We start from the raw sequence: 26,164 nt of genomic DNA on the forward strand, positions 1-26,164 counted from the left end.
CAAGACGGTTATAGTCAGCGCATGTTAGTGAAATGTTTGGCAAATTCCAGCCTTGCAAGTGAGAGTTCATCTTTAATTCATAGGCCTAGGTTCTTTTACCTGTGTGTTCAACCTGCAGCCATCTTGAGCTGCTTTTAAAATTCTTTCAGATTTTCTTTTTCTGACAACTTTAGGTAATTGTAATTCTAAATGGATAAATGGAAGATGAACATTTACTTATTCTTTACCTTGTCCTCACAGTTCATCATCCCTCTCCTCTCCTAATTGTCCCAGTTCAGTTACATTTTAGTTAGGTTTTACTTGGTTTTTACAGAATTGTAATTGTGCAAGAACCACACAGTGTGTTATGTATGATTACTTTTCCTTGCCTGCCCAATATTTTGTTTTCCCCAAAGTGGTGAAATCTGTTTTTTCGAGCACAGTGGGTATACCACTCCATCAATTTCATCTGCTTTGTGAAGGCTGTTTGGGTCGTCCGGGATGGTCAACTGTAAGCTGCTGTACTTGGCTGCACTCTTGGGGTCTCCCTTCACAGTCAGGAAATTTCTTTCTCTTTTCTCTTGTTTTGGGTTGCCCTTGCTGCTGCTGCTGCTGCTGCTTTATTTATTTTTTTTTTTTTTTAAGACGGTGTCTTGCTCTTGTCACCCAGGCTAGAGTGCAATGGCGTAATCTCAGCTCACTGCAACCTCCACCTCCCAGGTTCAAGCAATTCGCCTGCCTCAGCCTCCCAAGTAGCTGGGAGTACAGGTGCCCTCCACCACGCCCAGCTGATTTTTTTGTATTTTTAGTAGAGACGAGGTTTCACTATCTTGGCCATGACATTTTGGATGTCTGAATATATATATATATATAGATGTTTTTCAAGCTACGAGTAGGACTTTTTTTTTTTTTTTTTTGAGACAGTGTCTTCTCACTGTCACTGACACTGGAGTGCAGTGGTGCAATCTTGATTCACTGCAGCCTTCACCCCTTGGCCTCTAGCCATCAGCCTCCTGAGTAGCTGGAATACAAATGTGTGCCTCCACACCTGGCTAAGAAAATATCTTTATGCGACTTTTCCTCAGTCAGTCATTTGACTCTGTAGAGCACTATGTTAAATACTTTCTTAGGAATTATATAGGCATTTCTCCATTGTCTTCTGGTTTTTAATTTGCTGTTGAGGGGGTAGTACCCTTCTGATTTGTGATCCTTTGTATGAAATCTATTTTTAATTCTCTAAGGACTCACGTACCCTTTTATTATCTTGCTTTTCTCCAGCATTCCGAAAACACCATGATGTGTGTCTTGGTGTGGATCTATTTTCGTTCAGTGCGCTGCGCACTTGCTGGGACAGCTCATCATGCGTATTCACACTCTGCAATTTTGGGAGTATTTTCCCTATTATTTATTTCATTTTTCTTCCCTCTGTTTTTATTGGTTCATCTTTCTGGGACCCTTCTGTGACTTTGGTGCTTGTGGACTGTCTTATTTTGTCCCTTTGCTTCATTTTTAGCTTTGCCTTTTTCTGACCCTTTTATTGAGCTTTCTTTGTTCTTATATGTTCAGTTTCTAACAGCTCTTTTTTGTTCTCTGAAAATTTTTCTTAGTAGGATCTTGTTCTTGTTTTATGGTTATTATTTTTTTTTTTTCAATGTCTTCACTGGGGATGTTAATGATTTTTTGTTTAAGGGACTTCTTCTTGTACAAGTTTCCTCAGTTGTTTTTTCCAGTTCATGGGAGGTACACTTCACAGTAACATTCATTCCTTTTAAGTATAATTTTTAGTTTTGACAAGCACAGTCATGTAACAACCAACACAATGAAAATATTGTTGAATTGTTTGGTCTTTTAAATTATGTCTGTTCCCTATCTGCTCATTTTTTGTTTTTGTTTTGTTTTTTTGTTTGTTTATTTTTGTTTGTTTTTTTGTTTTTTTTTTTTTTTAGACAGAGTTTCACTCTGTCGCCCAGGATGGAGTGCAGTGGTGCGATCTGGGCTCACTGCAACCTTCACCTCCTGGGTTCAAGTGATTCTCTTGTCTCAACCTCCAAGTAGCTGGGATTACAGGCGCCTGCCACCATACCCAGCTAATTTTTTTGTATTTTTAGTAGAGACGGGGGGTTTCACGGTGTTGGCCAGGCTGGTCTCGAACTCCTGGCCTCAAGTGATCTGCCTGTCTTGGCCTCCGAAAGTGCTGGGATTACAGTTGTGAGCCACTGTGCCCAGCCCCTGTCTGCTCCTTTGAAGAGTGCTGGGCTACCTGATTGTCAGTCAGCTCTCAAGATGAGGATTGTCTGTCAGGCCATTACCTTGGGGAACTCCTGATGTCAGATCATTTGTCTTTCCCCTGGCTGATCAGATGTCCTAGAGAAGGCTGCCCCATTTTTTTTTGGGAGGGGTATGCATAGTTACCCATGGCCTGGCAGTCAAGTAGGTAAAGAGGACTAGAAGATGCCTGTCAGTATTCTGGATGTAAACTTGCTTTTAATTCTCTTGTTTTCAATACAATACCTGTGGTAGATGAGAGAAAGTGCCTACAATATTTTGCAGCATCTCCTGAACCTGGGCATGAACATGTGACTTGTTTGTCAGCCACCGAGTTCTGGGATAGCTGCTGTGCAGCAGTAGCTCACTGATAGGGTACGCTTGTCCTCAAATGTGCTTGGCCACTCAGTCCTAAGACCAGTGTTTGACCTTCTCTAGAGAATCAGCATGCTGTTTTGGGAGTATAGAGGGAGGATTAGAGGTATAACAAGTTTTAAATTAGCCTTTCAACCAATATTCTCTTTTTTTCACTCCTACCGTAACCACACAATAGGTTTGTCCCTTAATGCCCACACCAAGTCAATATGCAGAGACACTGGGTTGCAGCAGAGAAAGGTTTAACCATAGGGCCGCCAATCAAGGAGACAAGAGGAATCCTCAAATCCATCTCCCTGAGTAGCTGAGGGCTGGGGATTTTAAGGGTTTTGGAATGGGTTGAAGTGTGGAGATGATTGGAAAGTGCAGGGTGAAGTCAAGGGACAGGAGAGGAAGAAACAGTATTCTCATGCTGATTTTGTTCGTCTTAGATGGGAAGGGAGGCTTCAGACTGATTGATGTCAACCATTCAGCTGGAATTCAGGATCTGAAAAAATCATAAGCAATTCTTAAAAGCCTTATGATTGTAATTAATGTCAGAGATCCCATCTATAAGAACAATGGGGGATGCAATTAATTCTTAAAAGCCCATGACTCTAATGTCAGAAATTCTATCTATAGGAACAGTGAGGATACAAGTGATCAGTATCTAGAGCTACATGACTTTTGGTTACAAGGAAGTGGGCCAAAGTGCAGCCTGATTAATGCTTAATTATAACTATATTTTTGTTCAGAATTCTTGTTAACCCTGTGAGGTTGGCTTCACATCCTGGAGTTGAAAATATCACTGCTTCCTGAAACTTTTGGGAGGTTCTGTGGTATTTTAGTTACTTCTTAGCTTTCTTTAGTACTGGTCTAGGTTTTTTGTTTCTTATTCCTGCATTTACCATTGTCCATCAGTGTTCCAGCTTTTAAAATTTGTTGCTATTTTCTCCTCTTTGGTGAGGTTTATGCCTTTAAGAAAAAATCCTTTATTGTAGTTTCAGAGAGGTTTTGAGAAGGAGCTGTGAAAGGAAAATAAATCTCGTGCCCCCAAATCACTAAGCCAAGGGAAAAGTCAAGCTGGGAACTATGTCAGGCAAACCTGCCTCCCATTTTCTTTCTAACTAAGATAGCTACAAAATTAAAAACCTACATACCTCCCTCAAAATTTGCCTACAAGGAAATTCCTTGTGGACAAAAGACAGAACTCAAAGTCATCCCTCTGAGGCTCACCTGAGACAAATCCATATCTGATTGCTTCCTCTGCCCTATCGTTTATGTAAAAATGCAGATACTGAGCTAGACTAAATTGTGTATTCAGTGGATAGCCCCTCGAGGACTCAAAAGAATGCAGTCTTTTGTCTATTATCTTCTTATGACCCGGAAGACCCCTTCCCCACCTCAAGTTGTCCTGCCTTATCAGACTGAACCTAGGTACATCTGATAGATATTGATTGATGTCTCATGTCTCCCTAAAATGTATAAAAGCAAGCTGTACCCCAACCACCTTGGGGCACATGTCAGGACCTCCTGAGTCTCTGTCACAGGCACGTTCTTAACCTTGGCAAAGTAAACTTTCTAAATTGATTGCGACCTGTCTCAGATACAGGTTTACAGAGCTGAGCTAAATGCAGGTGTTCAAACTGCCATCTTTACCTGGAAGTTTGGTCCTGTGTTTTTAAGATAGCACTCCTCACCCAACTTTTATGGTGATAATTGATAACAGTGTATCCAGACTGGAAAATGCTGGCCCATTCCAGTTAACTGGGTGGAGGAGTCATTGAGAGTTCACAGGGCCTTTTAAAATTCACTTGTTCAGGTTGCTTTTTTTCCCATTCAAACGTAAACTTATTTTTGTGTTAAGTTTAGCCAGATACAGTCTCCGGAAATGGTTGAAAGGAAGTCAAAATATTTTGTGGGGGCCAAGAGAAAACTTCCCCTTTGCCCTCTGAAGATTCACTGAAAATTACTGACAAAAGGCATACAAGTGTGTTTGATCATTGTTTTATGTGGCACAAGTGCCTTCAGAATGAAGATCCAAAGATCAGAGGAAACTCTCCATTTTTATGCTTAGATTGAACAAAGTATGGACAGCCATGTAGCGATATGATTGAACAAAAAGGATATGATTTAATGCTAGTAGATACAAACTGAGTTGAGAAACCCAGCAAGACCCTCGGTTTAGATCCTTCCTGGTCTCTCTGCAGCACTCCCTCCTTCTTGGTATGGGGCAGAACCGTCTTTGGAATGGGGGTCTTATGACCTACAGTCAGACAAAATAGGTGACATAATTTCTTTATGTCCAGTTTTGGCATAGAAAGATTAGGGAGGGAGGGAGGTCAGAGTAATATTGTTAAATTTTATGAACGCCCAAAATGTGAGATAGGTCCCAGGTAATTTAGAAAGTTTATATTGCCAAAGTTGAGGACACGTGCCTGTGACACACCCCAGGAACTCCTGACGACATGTGCCCAAGGCGGTCAGAGCACAGTTTGTTTTTATACATCTTAGGGAGACATGAGACAAAAATCAACATATGCAAGATGAACATTGGTTTGGTCTGGAAAGGCGGGACAACTCGAAGCAAAGGTGGGAAGACTTGAAGCAGGGAGGGAGCTTCCAGGTCATAGGTAAATAAGAGACAAATGGTTGCATTCTTTTGAGTTTCTGATTAGCCTCTCTAAAAGAGGCAATCAGGTATGCATTTATCTCAGTGAGCAGAGGGGTGACTTTGAATAGAATGAGAGGCAAGTTTGCCCTAAGCAGTTCCCAGCTTGAGTGATTTTGGGGCCCCAAGATTTATTTTCCTTTTACATTTCCCCCCTTTCTTTTAAAAAATCTTTTGGAGAAGGCATTTTAGAAGAAAATGAGTCTCTGGCTTCAGGTTTCTTCTGATCTCTCATGGCTGGGATTGTTTATTCCTAGATAGATAGGTCCTGAGTTATTAGGAAAGTTCATTTTTAGCAGGTCGTGAAGTCTCACGTCTTATGGAGAGAAAATAGGGGGAGGAAGGGAGAAAAACAACAACAAACAAAAAAAAATCCTGGAAAATTGATATAGGCCACATGACTCTAAAGTCCATATATTAGTAGACGGGTATGAAAGTGGCTTATGTATGTAAATAGGTTGCTGTTGTTTTCTTCTAAAGTTTAAGTTGTCTAGGTTCAGTTTGCAGGGCTTTATGAAAGCACAGCTTAGTTTTTGCTGACTCCAAATTGGGAACAGTGGGGAAAAAAGAAGGAAAAAAACCCCTGAAAACATTATTTTGCAGGGTTGTAGCCAAGAAAAATTAGAATTTGGTTCAAATTGTAGAAAATAATAAAATTGAAAAACATAGGCAAGACTAGAATCTAACAACAGGTGTGCTATAGTTTTTGAAACAATTTTTCTGTAGTTTCCCATTTTTACTAAAGACAAATCATGGTAGGACTGATTTGCTTTGTTATACTTGGCCTTATTATTTGTATACAGTGCAGCAAGAATAATAATTACTTTTTTTTACGTAGGCTTTTAAATTGGCTTTGATGGAACTTTGTTCCATAGAAGGAATCTCAGGTAAGACTCCTTTTTTAAAGCCGAGCCCAGCCATTATGGATTTGTACCATCAAATACTATGAGTTGGGTGAATTCCTTTCCTCTTGAGGTTCCAAGATAAACTTGGGCCTCCTAGGCCTGTCAGAAAGTGACATTCTTTACTTACCACAGGTCAGGAACCCTGTACAGGGACTGTGTAGCCAAAGGTGTAAGGTCAGTTTTTCCAAGGGGCTTCTGTTGGCTCCATAAGTCAGTTTGATTTCTTTATGGAAGACACACGATTCAAGTTAAAGCCTTGGTAAAATAACCAGTTTCTTTAATTGTGCCACATTACAAATGAAAACAGATTCTTATTGCACTTACGCAAATAACTGTATTGTCGTAAGGCAAGAATAGTCACAAATACTTCCCAAATTTTATAGAAATCAGGTAGAGAAAAAGAAATATGCCCCAAATTTGGTTCATAAGAGTATACTTTACTAAATTGTTAAAAGCTATAAATAGCATAAAAGAAGTTTTTTTGACTCTGAAAAATAAAAGAAAGGATCAGCAACGTCTTAAGCAAAACATTAAAAAGATTACTTCAAACTTCTATTAGTTTAGTCCCTGCAGTTAATTCCTGTTCTGCTTGATATTCATGACTGTTTCAGCTCTCTGAGTCCTGAAAGTTTTTCCTTTATTCTGATGTTACAATCTCCAAAGTTATGAGAAACTTGTATTCAAGAGCACCTGTTAAGAGTTTTATAGCTGATTATAAAGCCACCTTCTAAAGAGGACCAAACAAGACAACAATTGTTATGGATGACAAAAAGTTTTAGGGCAGCCATAGTCAAGACACAGTTGACAAGGAAATTTGTTACCTCTGTAGCACATAGTAATTTAACATAACGATTATAATTATTACCGATAACATACATTAAGTCATATCAGAATTATAGGAGTTTCCCATAATTTTGGAACACATACCAATAACATTTATACAAATACAGCCCAGAGAAAAGCAAACACCATTTTATATTTGACAATGCTTCCTGTATAATTTTTATACCAAATAAGCCAAATTATGTCATTGTTTTAGATTTTAGGGAACCTAGTATCTTAAAGGATTAATTAGGTCAGAAAAAGACATAATTTATAATTTGATTTTGGAAATATTGTCAAATATCAAAGGTTTAAAACACTTGATATCACAAAAGAGGATCACAGGTCATTGTAAAATAAGTCATTCATTTAACCAAAGGGATAACCTAAGGATTTAAAAAAAAAAAAGTCAAAAACCTTGATTTTTTGAGAGAGGAGACTTAATTTTCCGAACAATAAGCCCTAATAAAAACATGAAGCTAATTAAATTTGTTTTCCAAAATTTATAAACAATTTATAAAATTTTAATCTTGAACATGAGATATAACTTCCATAAGCCTTTTATAGACTTTATAACCTTTATTAAGGAGTCGGTTAATGCCTCAAGATAACCTTGTTAATCTGACACAGGTGCCCATATGCTGTCTTGCATCATTGTGCTTTTGACATTAATGATTGATTTATAGTGAAACTGAACTTATTTTATCTCTCAAAATTGGCTCTTACAGTCTCACACACCCACCTCTTCCACGATAGTCCCTTGGCCTTGAGGAGTTGAATAGCTTTAATTTCTGGCCTGTGTCTCAGGAATGCAATTTATTTTGATTGGCATCTTCTGTGGGGCCTGATGATGAGGCTTTAATTGCTGTCAGTATTTAAGATTTCACAGGACTTGGTATCCTTTTCAGACCCAAGAGTCAAAGCCCTGTAACTTAATGTTACAAGAACTTTAAAAGCACATATGAAAAGATACGTGGATGTAACAACCTTAATTAAAAAAAAAATTTAGTCTCAGTTTTTTTTCCTAAGCAAACCAAAACTTAATGCCATAGGAGTTATTTCCATGAAACGTAAAATCTGTTAGGCCAGTTACCAAAAGGCAAAAGGAAAGACCTTCTGCAGTGTACAGAATATTATGTTGGAGGAAAACGTTTCCTTTAGACCTTTAAGAAATTATGGTGAGCATCAGGCCACAACAAATAGAACTTGAGGGGAAAAACACTTATATGAGCTGAAAATGAGCTGGAGAACATTATTACTTTGCTCCTTTTAAAAGGGGAGAGAAAACTGAAAATGGTGAGATGTAATAAATGTCGAACTTCTAAAACAAAATTTAAAAAAAAATTTAAATTATTTTAAAATACATTATTAAATATATTTTAAATATATATTATTAAATATATAGGAATATATTTAATAGTTATGAGATACCATCTCACACTGGTTAGAATGGCTATCATTAAAAAAGTCAGGAAACAACAGATATACTGGAGAGGATGTGGAGAAATAGGAATGCTTTTACACTGTTGGTGAGTGTAAATTAGTTCAACAATTGTGGAAGACAGTGTGGCAATTCCTCAAAGATCTAGAACCAGAAATACCATTTGACCCAGCAATCCCATTACTGGGTATATACCCAAAGGATTATAAATCATTGTACTATAAAGACACATGCACACCTATGTTTATTGCAGCACTAGTCACAATAGCAAAGACTTGGAACCAACCCAAATGCCCATCAATAATAGACTGGATAAAGAAAATGTGGCACATATACACCATGGAATACTATGCAGCCATAAAAAAGGATGAGTTCATGTCCTTTGCAGGGATGTGGATGAAGCTGGAAACCGTCATTCTTAGCAAACTAACACAAGGACAGAAAACCAAACACTGCATGTTCTCACTCATAAGTGGGAGTTGAACAATGACAACACATGGACACAAGGAGGGGAACATCACACACTGGGGCCTGTCGGGGTGAGGGGCTAGGGGAGGAATAGCATTAGGAGAAATACCTATTGTAGGTGATGGGTGGATGGGTACAGCAAACCACCATGGCATGTATATACCTATGTAACAAACCTGCATGTTCTGCACATGTATTCCAGAACTTAAAGTATAATTTAAAAAATAAATTTAATAATTATACTTTAATATTTATAAACATATTTATTATATTAATATAATCATATTTATTAATATAATTAGTATAATTTATATAATACAACATATTAGTATATTGTTTTATTACGGTACTTAATATATGTTAATATAAAATATAATAGATATATTTTAGATATATATTATACACACACACACACACACGCACACCTGTTTATTGCAGCACTATTCACAATAGCAAAGACTTGGAACCAGCCCAAATGCCCATCAATAATAGACTGGATAAAGAAAATGTGGCGCATATACACCGTGGAATGCAGCCATAAAAAAGGATGAGTTGATATATATTATATAATTATGTATTAAAACATTATATATTAATAACAAATATATCTTTAAATACATATATTTATTTAAAAACATAATTAAAATCTCTAATAATTTATTAAGAGTAGATCCCTTAAGAAATCAATCCTGGGGGTGGAGCCAAGATGGCCGAATAGGAACAGCTCCAGTCTACAGCTCCCAGCCTGAGTGACACAGAAGACGGGTGATTTCTGCATTTCTGTTTGAGGTACCGGTTTCATCTCACTAGGGAGTGCCAAATAGTGGGTGCAGGACAGTTGGTGAAGCACACTGTGCACGAGCCGAAGCAGGGCGAGGCATTGCTTCACTCGGGAAGCGCAAGGGGTCAGGGAGTTCCCTTTCCTAGTCAAAGAAAGGGGTAACAGACGGCACCTGGAAAATCGGGTCAGTCCCACCCTAATACTGCGCTTTTCCAACGGGCCTGGAAAACGGCACACTAGGAGATTGTGTCCCGCACCTGGCTCGGAGGGTCCTATGCCCACGGAGTCTCGCTGATTGCTAGCACAACAGTCTGAGATCAAACTGCAAGGCGGCAGCGAGGCTGGGGGAGGGGTGCCCGGCATTGCCCAGGCTTGCTTAGGTAAACAAAGCAGCCAGGAAGCTCGAACTGGGTGGAGCCCACCACAGCTCAAGGAGGCCTGCCTGCCTCTGTAGGCTCCACCTCTGGGGGCAGGGCACAGACAAACAAAATTTCAGCAGGAACCTCTGCAGACTTAAATGTCCCTGTCTGACTGACAGCTTTGAAGAGAGTAGTGGTTCTCCCAGCACGCAGCTGGAGATCTGAGAACGGACAGACTGCCTCCTAAAGTGGGTCCCTCACCCCTGAGCAGCCTAACTGGGAGGCACCCCCCAGTAGGGACAGACTGACACCTCACTCGGCCGGGTACTCCTCTGAGACAAAACTTCCAGAGGAACTATCAGACAGCTGAATTTGTGGTCTCACGAAAATCCGCTGTTCTGCAGCCACCGCTGCTGACACCCAGCCAAACAGGGTCTGGAGTGGACCTCTAGTAAACTCCAACAGACCTGCAGCTGAGGGTCCTGTCTGGTAGAAGGAAAACTAACAAACAGAAAGGACATCCACACCAAAAACCCATCTGTACATCACCATCATCAAAGACAAAAAGTAGATAAAACCACAAAGATGGGGAAAAAACAGAGCAGAAAAACTGGAAACTCTAAAAAGCAGAGCACCTCTCCTCCTCCAAAGGAACGCAGTTCCTCACCAGCGACGGAACAAAGCTGGACAGAGGATGACTTTGAGGAGTTGAGAGAAGAAGGCTTCAGACGATCAAACTACTCCGAGCTACGGGAGGAAATTCAAAACAATAGCAAAGAAGTTAAAAACTTTGAAAAAAAAATTAGACAAATGGATAACTAGAATAACCAATGGAGAGAAGGGCTTAAAGGAGCTGATGGAGCTGAAAGCCAAGTATCAAGAACTACGTGAAGATTGCAGAAGCCTCGGTAGCAGATGTGATCAACTGGAAGAAAGGGTATCGCTGATGCAAGATGAAATGAATGAAATGAAGCAAGAAGGGAAGTTTAGAGAAAAAAGAATAAAAAGAAATGAACAAAGCCTCCAAGAAATTTGGGACTATATGAAAAGACCAAACCTACGTCTGATTGGTGTACCTGAAAATGACGGGGAGAATGGAACCAAGTTGGAAAACACTCTGCAAGATATTATCCAGGAGAACTTCCCCAATCTAGCAAGGCAGGCCAACATTCAGATTCAGGAAATACAGAGAACGCCACAAAGATACTCCTCGAGAAGAGCAACTCCAAGACCCATAATTGTCAGATTCACCGAAGTTGAAATGAAGGAAAAAATGGTAAGGGCAGCCAGAGAGAAAGGTCGGGTTACCCACAAAGGGAAGCCCATCAGACTAACAGCTGATATCTCAGCAGAAACTCTACAAGCCAGAAGAGAGTGAGGGCCGATATTCAACATTCTTAAAGAAAATAATTTTCAACCCAGAATTTCATATCCAGCCAAACTAAGCTTCATAAGTGAAGGAGAAATAAAATCCTTTACAGACAAGCAAACGCTGAGTGATTTTGTCACCACCAGGCCTGCCCTAAAAGAGCTCCTGAAGGAAGCACTAAACATGGAAAGGAACAACCGGTACCAGCCACTGCAAAAACATGCCAAATTGTAAAGACCATCGAGGCTAGGAAGAAACTGCATCAACTAACGAGCAAAATAACCAACTAACATCATAATGACAGGATCAGATTCACACATAACAATATTAACGTTAAATGTAAATGGGCTAAATGCTCCAATTAAAAGACACAGACTGGCAAACTGGATAAGGAGTCAGGACCCATCAGTGTGCTGTATTCAGGAAACCCATCTCACGTGCAGAGACACACATAGACTCAAAATAAAGGGATGGAGGAAGATCTATCAAGCAAATGGAAAACAAAAAAAGGCAGGAGTTGCAATCCTAGTCTCTGATAAAATAGACTTTAAACCAACAAAGATCAAAAGAGACAAAGAAGGCCATTACATAATGGTAAAGTGATCAATTCAACAAGAAGAGCTAACTATCCTAAATATATATGCACCCAACACAGGAGCACCCAGATTCATAAAGCAAGTCCTGAGGGACCTACAAAGGGACTTAAACTCCCACACAATAATAATGGGAGATTTTAACACCCCACTGTCAACATTAGACAGATCAACGAGACAGAAAGTTAACAAGGATATCCAGGAATTGAACTCAGCTCTACACAAAGTGGACCTAATAGACATCTACAGAACTCTCCACCCCAAATCAACAGAATATACATTTTGTTCAGCACCACACCACACCTATTCCAAAATTGACCACATAGTTGGAAGTAAAGCTCTCCTCAGCAAATGTAAAAGAACAGAAATTATAACAAACTGTCTCTCAGACCACAGTGCAATCAAACTAGAACTCAGGATTAAGAAACTCACTCAAAACTGCTCAACTACATGGAAACTGAACAACCTGCTCCTGAATGACTACTGGGTACATAATGAAATGAAGGCAGAAATAAAGATGTTCTTTGAAACCAACGAGAACAAAAACACCACATAACCAGAATCTCTGGGACACATTCAAAGCAGTGTGTAGAGGGAAATTTATAGCACTGAATGCCCACAAGAGAAAGCAGGAAAGATGCAAAATTGAGACCCTAACATCACAATTAAAAGAACTAGAAAAGCAAGAGCAAACACATTCAAAAGCCAGCAGAAGGCTAGAAATAACTAAAATCAGAGCAGAACTGAAGGAAATAGAGACACAAAAAACCCTTCAAAAAATTAATGAATCCAGGAGCTGGTTTTTTGAAAAGATCAACAAAATTGATAGACTGCTAGCAAGACTAATAAAGAAGAAAAGAGAGAAGAATCCAATAAATGCAATAAAAAATGAAAAAGGGGATATCACCAACAATCCCACAGAAATACAATCTACCATGAGAGAATACTACAAACACCTCTATGCAAATAAACTAGAAAATCTAGAAGAAATGGATAAATTCCTCGACACATACACCCTCCCAAGACTAAACCAGGAAGAAGTTGAATCTCTGAATAGACCAATAACAGGTTCTGAAATTGTGGCAATAATCAATAGCTTACCAACCAAAAAGAGTCCAGGACCTGATGGATTCACAGCCGAATTCTACCAGAGGTACAAGGAGGAACTGGTACCATTCCTTCTGAAACTTTTCCAATCGATAGAAAAAGAGGGAATCCTCCCTAACACATTTTATGAGGCCAGCGTCGTCCTGATACCAAAGCCTGGCAGAGACATAACCAAAAAAGAGAATTTCAGACCAATATCCTTGATGAACATTGATGCAAAAATCCTCAATAAAATACTGGCAAACCGAATCCAGCAGCACATCAAAAAGCTTATCCACCATGATCAAGTGGGCTTCATCCCTGGGATGCAAAGCTGGTTCAACATACGCAAATCAATAAATGTAATCCAGCATATAAACAGAACCAAAGACAAAAACCACATGATTATCTCAATAGATGCAGAAAAGGCCTTTGACAAAATTCAACAACCCTTCATGCTAAAAACTCTCAATAAATTAGGTATTGATGGGACGTATCTCAAAATAATAAGAGCTATCTATGACAAACCCACAGCCAATATCATACTGAATGGGCAAAAACTGGAAGCATTCCCTTTGAAAACTGGCACAAGACAGGGATGCCCTCTCTCACCACTCCTATTCAACATCGTGTTGGAAGTTCTGGCCAGAGCAATCAGGCAGGAGAAGGAAATAAAGGGTATTCAATTAGGAAAAGAGGAAGTCAAATTGTCCCTGTTTGCAGATGACATGATTGTATATCTAAAAAACCCCATCATCTCAGCCCAAAATCTTAAGCTGAGTAGCAACTTCAGCAAAGTCTCAGGATACAAAATCAATGTACAAAAATCACAAGCATTCTTGTACACCAATCACAGACAGAGAGCCAAATCATGAGCGAACTCCCATTCACAATTGCTTCAAAGAGAATAAAATACCTAGGAATCCAACTTACAAGGGATGTGAAGGACCTCTTCAAGGAGAACTACAAACCGCTGCTCAATGAAATAAAAGAGGATACAAACAAATGGAAGAACATTCCATGCTCATATCGTGAAAATGGCCATACTGCCCAAGGTAATTTATAGATTCAATGCCATCCCCAGCAAGCTACCAATGACTTTCTTCACAGAATTGGAAAAAACTACTTTAAAGTTCATATGGAACCAAAAAAGAGCCCGCATCGCCAAGTCAATCCTAAACCAAAAGAACAAAGCTGGAGGCATCACGCTACCTGACTTCAAACTATACTACAAGGCTACAGTAACTAAACAGCATGGTACTGGTACCACAACAGAGACATAGATCAATGGAACAGAACAGAGCCCTCAGAAATGATGCCGCATATCTACAACTATCTGATCTTTGACAAACCTGACAAAAACAAGAAATGAAGAAAGGATTCCCTATTTAATAAATGGTGCTGGGGAAACTGGCTAGCCATTTGTAGAAAGCTGAAACTGGATCCCTTCCTTCCACCTTATACAAAAATTAATTCAAGATGGATTAAAGACTTAAATGTTAGACCTAAAACCATTAAAATCCTACAAGAAAACCTAGGCGATACCATTCAGGACATAGGTGTGGGCAAGGACTTCATGTCTAAAACACCAAAAGCAATGGCAACAAAAGCCAAAATTGACAAATGGGATCTAATTAAACTAAAGAGCTTCTGCACAGCAAAAGAAACTACCATCAGAGTGAACAGGCAACCTACAGAATGGAGAAAATTTTTGCAACCTACTCATCTGATAAAGGGCTAATATCCAGAATCTACAATGAACTCAAACAAATTTACAAGAAACAAACAGCCCCATCAAAAAGTGGGTGAAGGACATGAACAGACACTTCTCAAAAGAAGACATTTATGCAGCCAAAAAACATGAAAAAATGCTCATCATCACTGGCCATCAGAGAAATGCAAATCAAAACCACAGTGAGATACCATCTCACACCAGTTAGAATGGCCATCATTAAAAAGTCAGGAAACAACAGGTGCTGGAGAGGATGTGGAGAAATAGGAACACTTTTACTCTGTTGGTGGGACTGTAAACTAGTTCAACCATTGTGGAAGTCAGTGTGGCGATTCCCCAGGGATCTAGAAGTAGAAATACCATTTGACCCAGCCATCCCATTACTGGGTATATACCCAAAGGACTACAAATCATGCTGCTATAAAGACACATGCACACGTATGTTTATTGCGGCACTATTCACAATAGCAAAGAGTTGGAACCAACCCAAATGTCCAACAACGATAGACTGGATGAAGAAAATGTGGCACATATACATCATGGAATACTATGCAGCCATAAAAAATGATGAGTTCATGTCCTTTGTAGGGACATGGATGAAACTGGAAAACATCATTCTCAGTAAACTATCACAAGGACAAAAAACCAAACACCGCATGTTCTCACTCATAGGTGGGAATTGAACAATGAGAACTCATGGACCCAGGAAGGGGAACATCACACTCCGGGGACTGTTGTGGGGTGGGGGGAGGGGGGAGGGAGAGCATTAGGAGATATACCTAATGCTAAATGATGAGTTAATGGGTGCAGCAAAACAACATGGCACATGGATACATATGTAACAAACCTGCACATTGTGCACATGTACCCTAAAACCTAAAGTATAATAATAAAAAATAAAAAAATTAAAAAAAAAAAGAAATCAATTCCTTACTGTTCTAATAAATTCTTTGGTATATAAATGGTTTTTTTAAATATGAAAACCAATCTCCAGAAAGACCATTATAATTTCCATTTTATTATAGACAGCTTGATCATATAAAAGTTTTTTTTTTTTTAATCTTTTTATTGTGCCTTAGACTCTTCATGACATGCTTGGACTTTCTGGTTTGTCCTGAACATACCTCTTTCTTAAACAACCAGTCATTTTATTCTAGGTCCAAATTAACCATACAAGATTTTTTCTCATGTAAAATTATTTCTCTTTAAGCTTTTTCACCAAAAAAACCTGTTATTTTTATAGCTTTCTTTATATCTCTCTTATTTTGTGGTTCCTTTTACCTTGTTTTATACATAACCTTTAAAAAAGCTTTGAACCAAACAAAAATTGTTCACCTTTTTAAGGACACTTGTTTTTGAAGGAATATTTTCCTATAATATATTTTTATTGGAAAATACCCAAATAATGAAATATCTATAATTTAAGTTTAGATTCTAAATTATGACAAGTTTGTCTACAAGTATTTATCCCATTACATTTATTCATTTTAATTGTTTATCTAGATTATGAAAAGTTTGATAGTCATTATTTAAAGTTATGAAACTTCCCATTGCAAAATTCTGAGACAGTGAAGAAGATAGGACCTAACTGACTCCATCTTGCTTCTAACCTTTACACTGTCCTTGTTCATTCCTGGTCTTTGGGAGGAACTTAGTTTGTAGTTTAGCTTTGAAACAAAGACATAACAGTCCTTTGTCTCATTTGCCATTATACATGCCATGGTCAAATCCTCTCACAGTACAAGGTAATCTCTGGTACCCCGACAGCCAAAGAGGTCAGGTCACGCAATACAGGAAAACAGAGCTTTAGACCTAAGAAGAATCTGCCCATGACTCTTGAAACTCCACAAAGAAAACAGAACACCCCAACTGCAGTGAGTGGCACCTTTGTTCTGAATTCTTTAAAGAGTTTCAAGTCATTATAAACTTCTAGACTTTTTTTGGTACTGCAGATGGCAAAGGGGGAAGGAGGAGGTATAGGGTGGAAGAGAAGTAAATGAAAGAACATTTGTTTGTTTTTTTAAGACAGGAAGCAAACATAGAAACCAAGTGCATAGTTTTGTTTTTTTTTTTTCCCCTCTTTTGCAGCTGTGAGGAATTTTAGCCAAATTAGAAAGGGTTTGTTACCCATAATTTGGAATTCTTACTTGGATTTGATCAAGTCAGGTACAGTTGGTCAAATCTGTTGGGAGAAAGGCTGCAAAAAACAACAGCAATAAAAACCCTGACAATATGATCACCGGGTGCTCTAATGGTAAGGAGAAATTAAGACCAACTAGTTGTTAAACTTTAGACAAGACAAAACCCCAATTCAGCTACTTACCTAGGGATGGGTCTCAGGCTAAAGACTGCTTTCTACCACTCTAGAAGTAGGAGGAAAAAAAACAAAAAAACTTGAATTCATATTCCCTGTTGGGAGTGAGCTCAAACTCCATAAAGGAGTTACCTGCCTTCCATCGTCATGGAAACAGGAAATCTTGCCTTCCTTGTTGGAAGCAAGTAAAACTCCAAAAAAAAAAAAAAAAGGTGGGGGGAATTGTACAGCAAAATAAACTTTAGATTTTGACCAGATTTGGGGAGATCAGGGATTCTCTGGAGGGCGTACTCCCAGACCTCAGCAAATTGTCCTGTTGGTTTGAGCCATAAAATTAGCTCATGCTGGTACCAAGCACTGATAGATTTGTCAAAGGTGTCAGGAGTACCTCTGCTTAGAATCCCTCTGTGGTTACCAAAATGTCAACCCTGAAAATCTGTGACAGGTTTCAGGTAATTTAGAAAGTTTATTTTGCGAAAGTTGAGGACACGTGCCTGTGATACACCTCAGGAGGTCCTGACAACATGTGCCCAAGGTGGTCAGAGCACAGTTTGGTTTTGTACATTTTAGGGAGACATGAGGTGTTAATCAATATATGCAAGATGAACATTGGTTTGGTCTGGAAAGGTGGGACAACTCAAGCAAAGGCGGGAAGACTTGAAGCTGGAAGGGGGCTTCCAGGTCATAAGTATATAAGAGACAAATGGTTGCATTCTTTTGAGCATCTGATTAGCCTTTCCAAAGGAGGCAATCAGATACGCATTTATCACAGTGAGCAGAGGGGTGACTTTGAATAGAATGGGAGACAGGTTTGCCCTAAGCAGTTCCCACCTTGAGTGATTTTGGGGCCTCAAGATTTATTTTCCTTTCACAGTTTTATGTCTGGCTTTGGGGAAAAAGGAAAAGGAAAGTGGTTGTTATTTGTGACCTGCCTTGGGGAGGAGGGATTCTAGTTTCTATGGCTGTTCTCGGGAGCATGAGGGACCAGAGTCAGGAGGGTAGGATAATTGAAAGAAACTTTTGCTTCTGAATATGTTTCTTTTTTTTTTCTTTCTTCTGTTTTGTTTTGTTTTGTTTTTTTGAGACAGAATCTCACTCTGTCACCCAGGCTGGAGTGCAGTGGTGTGATCTCGGCTCACTTCAACATCCGCCTCCCAGGTTCAAGTGATTCTCATGCCTCAGCCTCCCTAGTAGATGGGATTACAAGCATGTGGCACCACACCTGGCTAATTTTTTTGTATTTTTACTAGAGATGGGGTTTCACCATGTTGGCAAGGCTGGTCTCAAACTCCCGACTTCAGGTGATCTGCCAACCTTGGCCTCCCAAAGTGCTGGGATTACAGGAGTGAACCACCATGCCTGGCAGCTCCTGAGGATGTTTCTGAGGCTTTTATTCTGGGGTATCCTGAGCCCTAACAGTTTCATGCCCTACTTTTTAAACAAGTAAACCTGTAGGGATTTAAATGATTTTGGTGGATTTGCTCTTTAAAATTAAAGGCCTTTAATTTTAAAGATAGAAGGTAAAGAAGAAGGTAAAGCACTTGAAAGCCAGATCTGGTTTAAACCAAAAACAGCATTTATTGCTCACTCTGCCTTTGGTTCTACCTTGATTAGGTAGTAGAAGGGAAAATGTTTACGCTTCTACTATGTAAGCACCATAAAACCTGAAAACCACATTTTGTGAAATAATAAAACTACATTTTCAGGTTTTATTGTAAAATTAAGGGAAAACAGAAGTACCAGTAGCCTGCCAAGTGCCACTGTCCCTAATCACGAGACATTTACAGGTGCCAGCTGTGGGGTTTGCTTCTTGCCTTTCTTCAGAATCACAAGCTAATCATTAGCTTTCCTGCTCCTTGCACTTTCCAGAGCTCTGGCCAGAAGAGGCAGGCAGGGGTGTTTACTCTACACACTCCGGAGACTCTTTTGCTTCTCTGTTAGAAGCTTCTAGTGTCTAGCAGATGCAGATCTCAGTGGAGCACCAGAGGCTGCATAAGCTCACTGAGCCAGTAGTGGGTCAAAACCCTCATGCTGTTTGTTGAACTCCATGCATCAGTTTGCCAAGGCTGCCATAACAAGGTTCCACAGACTGAATAGCTTAAAAAAAAAAAAACAGAAATGTATCGTCTCAGAGTTCTGGAGGCTAGAAGTCCGAGATGAAGGTGTTGGCAGAATTGGTTCTCTGAGACTATGGAGAATCTGTCCTGTGCCTTCGTCCTAACTCTCTCGGTGGGTTGCTGATATCCTTTGGTGTTCCTTGGCCTGTAGGCCTATTCCCCTGATCTCTGCCTGCATGTTCACATGTTGTTCTCCCTGTGGGCCTATTTGTTTCTGTGTCAAAATTTCCGCTTTTAATAGGGACGTCAGTCATATTGATGTAGAGCTTACTCTAGTGGCCTCATTTGAATTTGATTACCTCTCTAAAGACACTGTCTCCATAAAACGTCACATTCTGAAGTACTGAGGCCTAGAACTCCAACAGATCTTTTTTGGGGGGAACACAATTCAACCTAACATTCAGGAAGGATGAGGCTCACACCGTTTGTAATCAGGACTTCTCTGTAGTGCTCCTGGACCACTCCTGCGGGGAGGTAAGTCACAGGTGGGGAGAAGGGAGAGTTGGAGAACTTGCTGATGGGAACAGGCTTGAAGTGTTCTCTCCTAGTGGGATCCTGAAGTCATTGTACAGGGGCCCAGACTTCAGTTGACCATTTTAACAAACCGGCAGAATTCCTGAGCCTTGTGTTGTGAATTGGGGCACAGAACTGTTTTAAGGGAGTACAGATGCTCCACTTGTGTTGTTGTTTATTGTCTGTTGGGGAAGACGGGAGAGTCTCAGGGCTTGCAGAAGTTGAGGGTGGAGTATGGGGGTATCCAGGGGAATCACAGTGGGCCTCCCAGCTGCAGAAACAGACAGTGCTCACCGACCAGGCCCTTCTCATGTGCCAGGCTTTGGTCAGGTACTGGGGTGGGCGGCTGGTGGTTGTGGTGAGGAGGCATAGCTCAGTTGGTTGTAGTGATCATTTAAGGCAAGCTTGTCCAACTCATGGCCCAAGATGGCTTTGAATGTGGTCCAACACAAATTCATAAACTTTCTTAAAACATTGAGTTTTTTTTTTTTTTTAAGCTCACCAGCTATTGGTAGTGTTAGTGTATTTTATGTGTGGCCCAAGACAATTCTTCTTCCAGTGTGACCCAGGGAAACCAAAAGGCTGGACACCCCTGATTTAAGGTATATACATTTATATAAGAATATAGAGGCCCTTGTGCATGGAGAGTGTGTGTTACTATCTTCAGTGTCTGGTGTGGTGCCTGGCACTCCACAAATGTTCAAAGAATTAATGCTACATTCACGTATGCAATATTTTATAAGTATATGGTAGAGAAGAAGGAGAGAGAATGTGCCTTTTAGGGGAAGGAGAGCCAACTCCTTGTCCAGGACATGACAGCTATTTTTAAAATGTCCTTATCAGTTAGCAGTGTGTTTTTTTGTTTGTTTGTTTTTGAGACGGAGTCTTGCTCTCTCGCCCAGGCTGGAGTGCAGTGACATTATCTCGGCTCACTGCCACCCTCCACCTCCTGGTCTCAGGTGATCCTCCTGCCTCAGCCTCCTGGGTAGCTAGGGTTACAGGTACCATGACGCCTAGCTAATTTTTGTATTTTTAGTAGAGATGGGGTTTCACCATGCTGGTCAGACTGGTCTTGAACTCCTGGCCTCAAGTGATCCACCCACCTTGGCTTCCCAAAGTGCTGGCATTACGGGCATGAGCCACTGCGCATGGCTGTTTGCGATGTGTTAATGATTGGTTTAATACCCCGGTGTGTGTGTGTGTGTGTGTGTGTGTGAGAGAGAGAGAGAGAGAGAGAGAGGAGCATGCCAGTCTGCAGCCTTACCCCTGCCCTCCCTCTGCAGCGTTCTTTATAAACTAATCTCAGAAGTGTCGTATCATCACCTCCGCTTTGTGCCATGGTCACTCACACAGACCACCTCTGGGATAATGGGAAGGGATGATCCAAATGGATGAATATCAGGAGGTGAGGATTATTGGGGCCCTCTCCGAGGCCACTTTCCAATGTTTTTATAGTCTCAGATCTGAAGTTAGGATGGTTTCTCTAATACTACTTTTACTTTTTTAAACTTTAAAGTTCAGGGGTACGTGTGCAGGTTTGTTATGTAGGTAAACCCATGTCATGGGGGTTTGCTGTACAGATTATTTTGTCATCCAGGTGTTAAGCCTAGTACCCATTAGTTATTTTCCCTGATCCTCTCCTTCCTCCCACCCTCCACCCTCTATCCTTCAGTTAGCCCCAGTGTGTATTGTTGCCTTCTGTTAGCTCCCACTTACAAGTGAGAACATGTGGTATTTGGTTTTCTGTTCCTGTGCTAGTTTGCTAAGGATAATGGCCTCTGGCTCCATCTATGTTCCTGAAAAGGACATGATCTCTCTCTCTCTTTTTGTTTTTAACGGCTGCATAGTTCTAATAGTACTTTTGGAGAAATCTAAGAATTAAGAAATAATCTAGCAATACTATTTTTGCTGTTTTCCTTTTCAGCATATATTTCTCTTTAATAAGTACAAAATCATAAGTTTTTTTTTGAACTTGCTTATTCAGCCAGCATTTTATTTTAGCTTTTTATTATGGAAAATTTCAAAGTTTAGAAAGGAGAGAGAACAATAAAATGAACTTCCATGTACTCAGCATCCAGTTTCAATAATTATCAGTTCACAGCCAATCTTGTTTCATCCATACCTAAATATCCCCCTGACTCTTGTTATTTAGAAACAAATTCCTTCCAGGCATAATATCATTTCATTGTGTATATTTCATATGTCTCTCTGAAAAATGGGGAGTCTTTTAAACATCACAACAATACTAAAAGCAATAATTTCTAATAACATCAATAATTTTTAATAACATCAAATCTGGGGTTCAAAGTTTTTTTATTGTCTTATCCTTTAAAAATATATTTTTTAGTTTGTTTGAATCAGGATCTAACATTACAATTTTCAAGATCTTTATGTTTTAGCCGTAGAGTCTTAGGATTCTAGATTAGAAGGTTGGCCTCAGTCATTTCATCTGTCCCTATCTTTTTGTAGATGAGAAAAATTGCCAAGGGTCACAGGGCTGGCTCATTTAAGATTAGAACCTGGACCTTCTGATTCTTAATCTCAGGTGCTTTTTGTTTTTAGCAGAAAATGTTGTGAAGGCTTGTCTTTACAAAAAAGTGTTCCATCCTTTGGTTTCTGTGCATTATAAGCAATGACATCAACATAAACCCACATCGCTGGGACTTGGGCATTCAAACATGAAGGTTTGAGGTATCTTTATTCCAACTATGAATCCTGCTCAGAGCCATGTGATGGCTGTTACCACTGTTCTCCCCTTTTGTCACCTTTTAAGAAGGTTAGCTCTGAAGCATGACTATAAAGTCAGTGATGCTGACTTTTTCACAAACATCCTAAATCTCTCCCAGTCGAGTGTGTTAAATTTGCTGACTTCCTCACTTAGTCTTTCTGGATTCTGGCATTTTTAAGTGTATATATTCTTTTCCTCATATTTACTTAACAGTGTGGGCTGGAAACTACTCCATGTCCATTCATAGTGATCTTCCTCAGTCTGTTTTTATACCATTGGATTGTTTTAAAAGCTTTTCTAATAAGTTGTGGATTTGGTTTTGTGTTAGGAATTTTTTTTTTTTTTTTTTTTTTTGAGACAGAGTCTCACTGTCGCCCAGGCTGGAGTGCAATGGCACGATCTCGGCCCACTGCAGGCTCCGCCCCACGGGGTTCACGCCGTTCTCCTGCCTCAGCCTCCCGAGTAGCTGGGACTACAGGTGCCCGCCACCTCGCCTGGCTAATTTTTTGTATTTTTAGTAGATACGGGGTTTCACTGTGTTAGCCAGGATGGTCTCGATCTCCTGACCTCGTGATCCGCCCGCCTCGGCCTCCCAAGGTGCTGAGATTACAGGCGTGAGCCACCGCGCCCGGCCTATGTTAGGAATTTTTTGTCGCACTTGTTTTGCCGGAAGCTTTAGGATGCCATGGCATTCTCTTTCATCACAAGTCACTGATGAGGAGCTCTTAGTTTCACATTGGAACAGGGTCTTTGCTGTGCTGTTTGCCTTTTTCCAGCTCCCAGGTTGAATCAGCAGTTAGTTTTGCCATTCATGGGGCTAGATCTCCTACCTCTTGGTGGGCCATGCTGGGCTTTGGGAGAGAGCCTGGGCAGGACTTGGGACACTTAAATCCAGAAGAATTCTGAGAATCTTTGCCATGAACTCAAGTAAATGATTGTGGTTGCTCTTCCCTGTCCTCCGCAGGCCCGCCAGCTCATCCTGCAGTATGGCTTGACCCTCAGTGATCTGGATCGACACCCAGAGGTAAGATCGCCACTCAGAGGCAGACCACTGAGTATTTCTGTCCGCTTTTTTATGGCTGTCACTTGTTCGTGGGCTCCAGATATCTTGTCAAATCTAGGGAAGATGTCAGTTAGTTGCACCAAGTTTTCTCCTGGGACCTTGAGTATTAATTTTGGCTGAGGTCACAAGTGCTGAGGTGGTTCCTTTCAACCACATTCCTTGCGGTTTAACCCCGAGGGCTCAGTGTGAATGTAGTGAAGAGAAGTAGGCAAGCCCAGGGCTGCATCCAGGGCTTCCTGAGGTCTTTGTGCAGAGGTATAAGAGTGAGCCAGCTCATGGAGCTTGCCACTAAGTGGAAATAAGGAAGAATCATCTGAGGCAGCCACGGACATTTGAAAACATTAAAACTAACTTTTGTGGTAAAGACTAACACAGGGGCAGTCCAGAGGAGACGGACGTTGGTGAGGGTGAGCAGCATCACACACCCTAGCTGGCATTTTCTGAGCCATTATTATGTACCAGCTTTTGTGCTGAGTGCTGTACCTGTATTAAACTGTTTCATCTCCAATATTCTTGAAGATAGGATACCATAATTTTCCCATTTTATAGATGTGAAAAAGGCACAGAGAGGGTAAGTCATATGGCTAATGCCACAGTTTTTAAGTGGCAGAATCAGAATTTGAACTCAGGCACATCTCTTGTAGACTAATGCTAGTTTGAGTTTTTTGGGAAGAGGTAAAGTTTGAATTGGGCCGTAAAGGCCAGGTGGCAAGGGCAGGAGAGAACACTCCAGAGAGTGGTAGATGGGAACCACAGGAACAGCTCCATGTGGACAAATGGACACTGCTCGGACTGGCTGGGGTGATAGGACAGAGTGAGTGGACTGCGTTGGTGCATAGTGGGCAGAGGGAAAGCAAAGCTGGATAGGAAAAGTGGGATGGTTTTATGGCACCTGGAAAACCAGGCAGGGGGTTGAGACTTGATGGTGATCTAGTAGCCCATGTTTCTGTCATACACATGGGCCTCACGGGGGTTAGTAAGAACTGTGGGAAGGACTTGGGGATTTCCGTGGGCAGAGCCAGGGGCACAGGCTGATCATGTGTTCAGCAGCTGTGAAGAGAGTGGTTTGGGCTGAAGGTGGGCCTGGAGCCCAGACAGAAAAGGTTGCCACTTTCCATACCCCTGAGAATTGCCACAGTGCAGCCTGGCTCTGGGGTTAATGCAGGCCTGGGGAGAGCAGTGCTGGCTGTAACTTCAGACAAAGGCTAGAATCTGTAAAAGGCTGGAAGCAAGCATGACCCATATGGAACTGTATTTTTTATACCTGTGCCATGCCAGCCATGCCAAGCAACTTAATCACTGCATCATGAATAGAATTTGTACCCTGCATACTGCTTGCTGTCTTTAAAAACATACTTGGGGTTCCTACATTGTCCACGCAGAGTACCCTGAGTGATGAGAAATGTGTAACTTTCTTGATTTTGATTTTTGAAAGCTAGATGAACCAATTTGCCCCTCAACCGCTTTGGGGGCTTGTGGTGGAGCTTCCTAATAGAGGGAGTGGGCAAGCCTAGACAAGTGGGTTCTTAGTGGCAATGCCCCAGATAATTTCCAGTTCGGGAACACATCAACTTTCTTATGTATCTCTTCATTTGATCTTCATGTCCACTTGAAATTGCCTGTGAGATTGCTCACAGTTAGTACAGAGACTTCTGAATCAGTTTTTTTTTTTTTTTTTTGCATTTTTCCCACCCCCAATGGAATTTAGTAGCACAGATATTACTGTATTGACCCTTTGGTGGGACAAAACTCATTGTAATGTCTAAGATTTTTTATTCCACCACCAAAAACTAATTTTTGCCTCTTGGGGGAGGTGATAGCACCCACACTGAGAATGCATGCTCTAAATAACGCCAGCTTGTCCACAGAGAAGCCCATCAATGAGAAAAGAGAACATAGTCTTGTGGGTAAGAACTGCACCCCGGTTAGAGTCCCAAGTCCTATGCTGTTTCCCTTTGATCCTAGTGGAGCAGCTTAACCTCTTGTAGCTCAATTTCTTGATTTGTTAAATGGGAGTACTAGAATTAGCTAATAGGGCTGCTGAGTATCTGATGAGCTATTGCATGCTCAGGCAATTAGCAGAGGCTCCCCTCGAGTGGTTTTTGTATATTTACCTTTCCCCCGATACAGATTGACCTTGCCATCGATGGTGCTGATGAAGTAGATGCTGATCTCAATCTCATCAAGGGCGGCGGGTGAGTGTTATGGGGGCTTCTGTGCTAAAGAGTGTCTGCCAGTTAATCCTTAGCAAAGGAAGATGGATACAGAGTAAACAAATTGCCACTGTGACATATGCAAGTTTGTCTTTCTCCTAGGATATTGATAGCATATGGCCTTAGACCCAGCTCAGCATTTCTGGTCATTAGCAGCAATTTAGTGACAAGGAACCCGGGCCTCTTTAGTGAGATCATTCATCGTAATGGATTCTCTGTGAATTTGTGTTTTTTGTTGATTCAGACTTTAAAAACTGAAGGCCAAATCAAAATAATACTGGGCTAGATTGTTAGGTCTGTGGGTACCAGTGTGTGACTTTTGCTTTAAAGCCGTGCTTACCTCTGCGAGCAGTTAGGGATATTATTTGTTCCTTTGGAAAACATTAATTGG

General features: G+C 40.6%; 1 protein-coding gene across 1 annotated transcript in view; it reads left to right on the plus strand.

Moving 5' to 3' along the window:
* The window catches only part of RPIA (ribose 5-phosphate isomerase A), a 63,351-nt gene that overhangs the window by 20,934 nt on the left and 16,253 nt on the right, over positions 1-26,164 (plus strand). Inside the window, exons 4-5 of the mRNA XM_003268792.3 lie at positions 23,462-23,521; positions 25,691-25,755. Coding sequence (XP_003268840.2) covers positions 23,462-23,521; positions 25,691-25,755 — 125 coding nt within the window. The remainder of the gene's footprint in view (positions 1-23,461; positions 23,522-25,690; positions 25,756-26,164) is intronic.

Source organism: Nomascus leucogenys, chromosome 14 (genome assembly GCF_006542625.1).
Source record: "Nomascus leucogenys isolate Asia chromosome 14, Asia_NLE_v1, whole genome shotgun sequence".
Lineage (NCBI taxonomy): Eukaryota > Metazoa > Chordata > Mammalia > Primates > Hylobatidae > Nomascus > Nomascus leucogenys.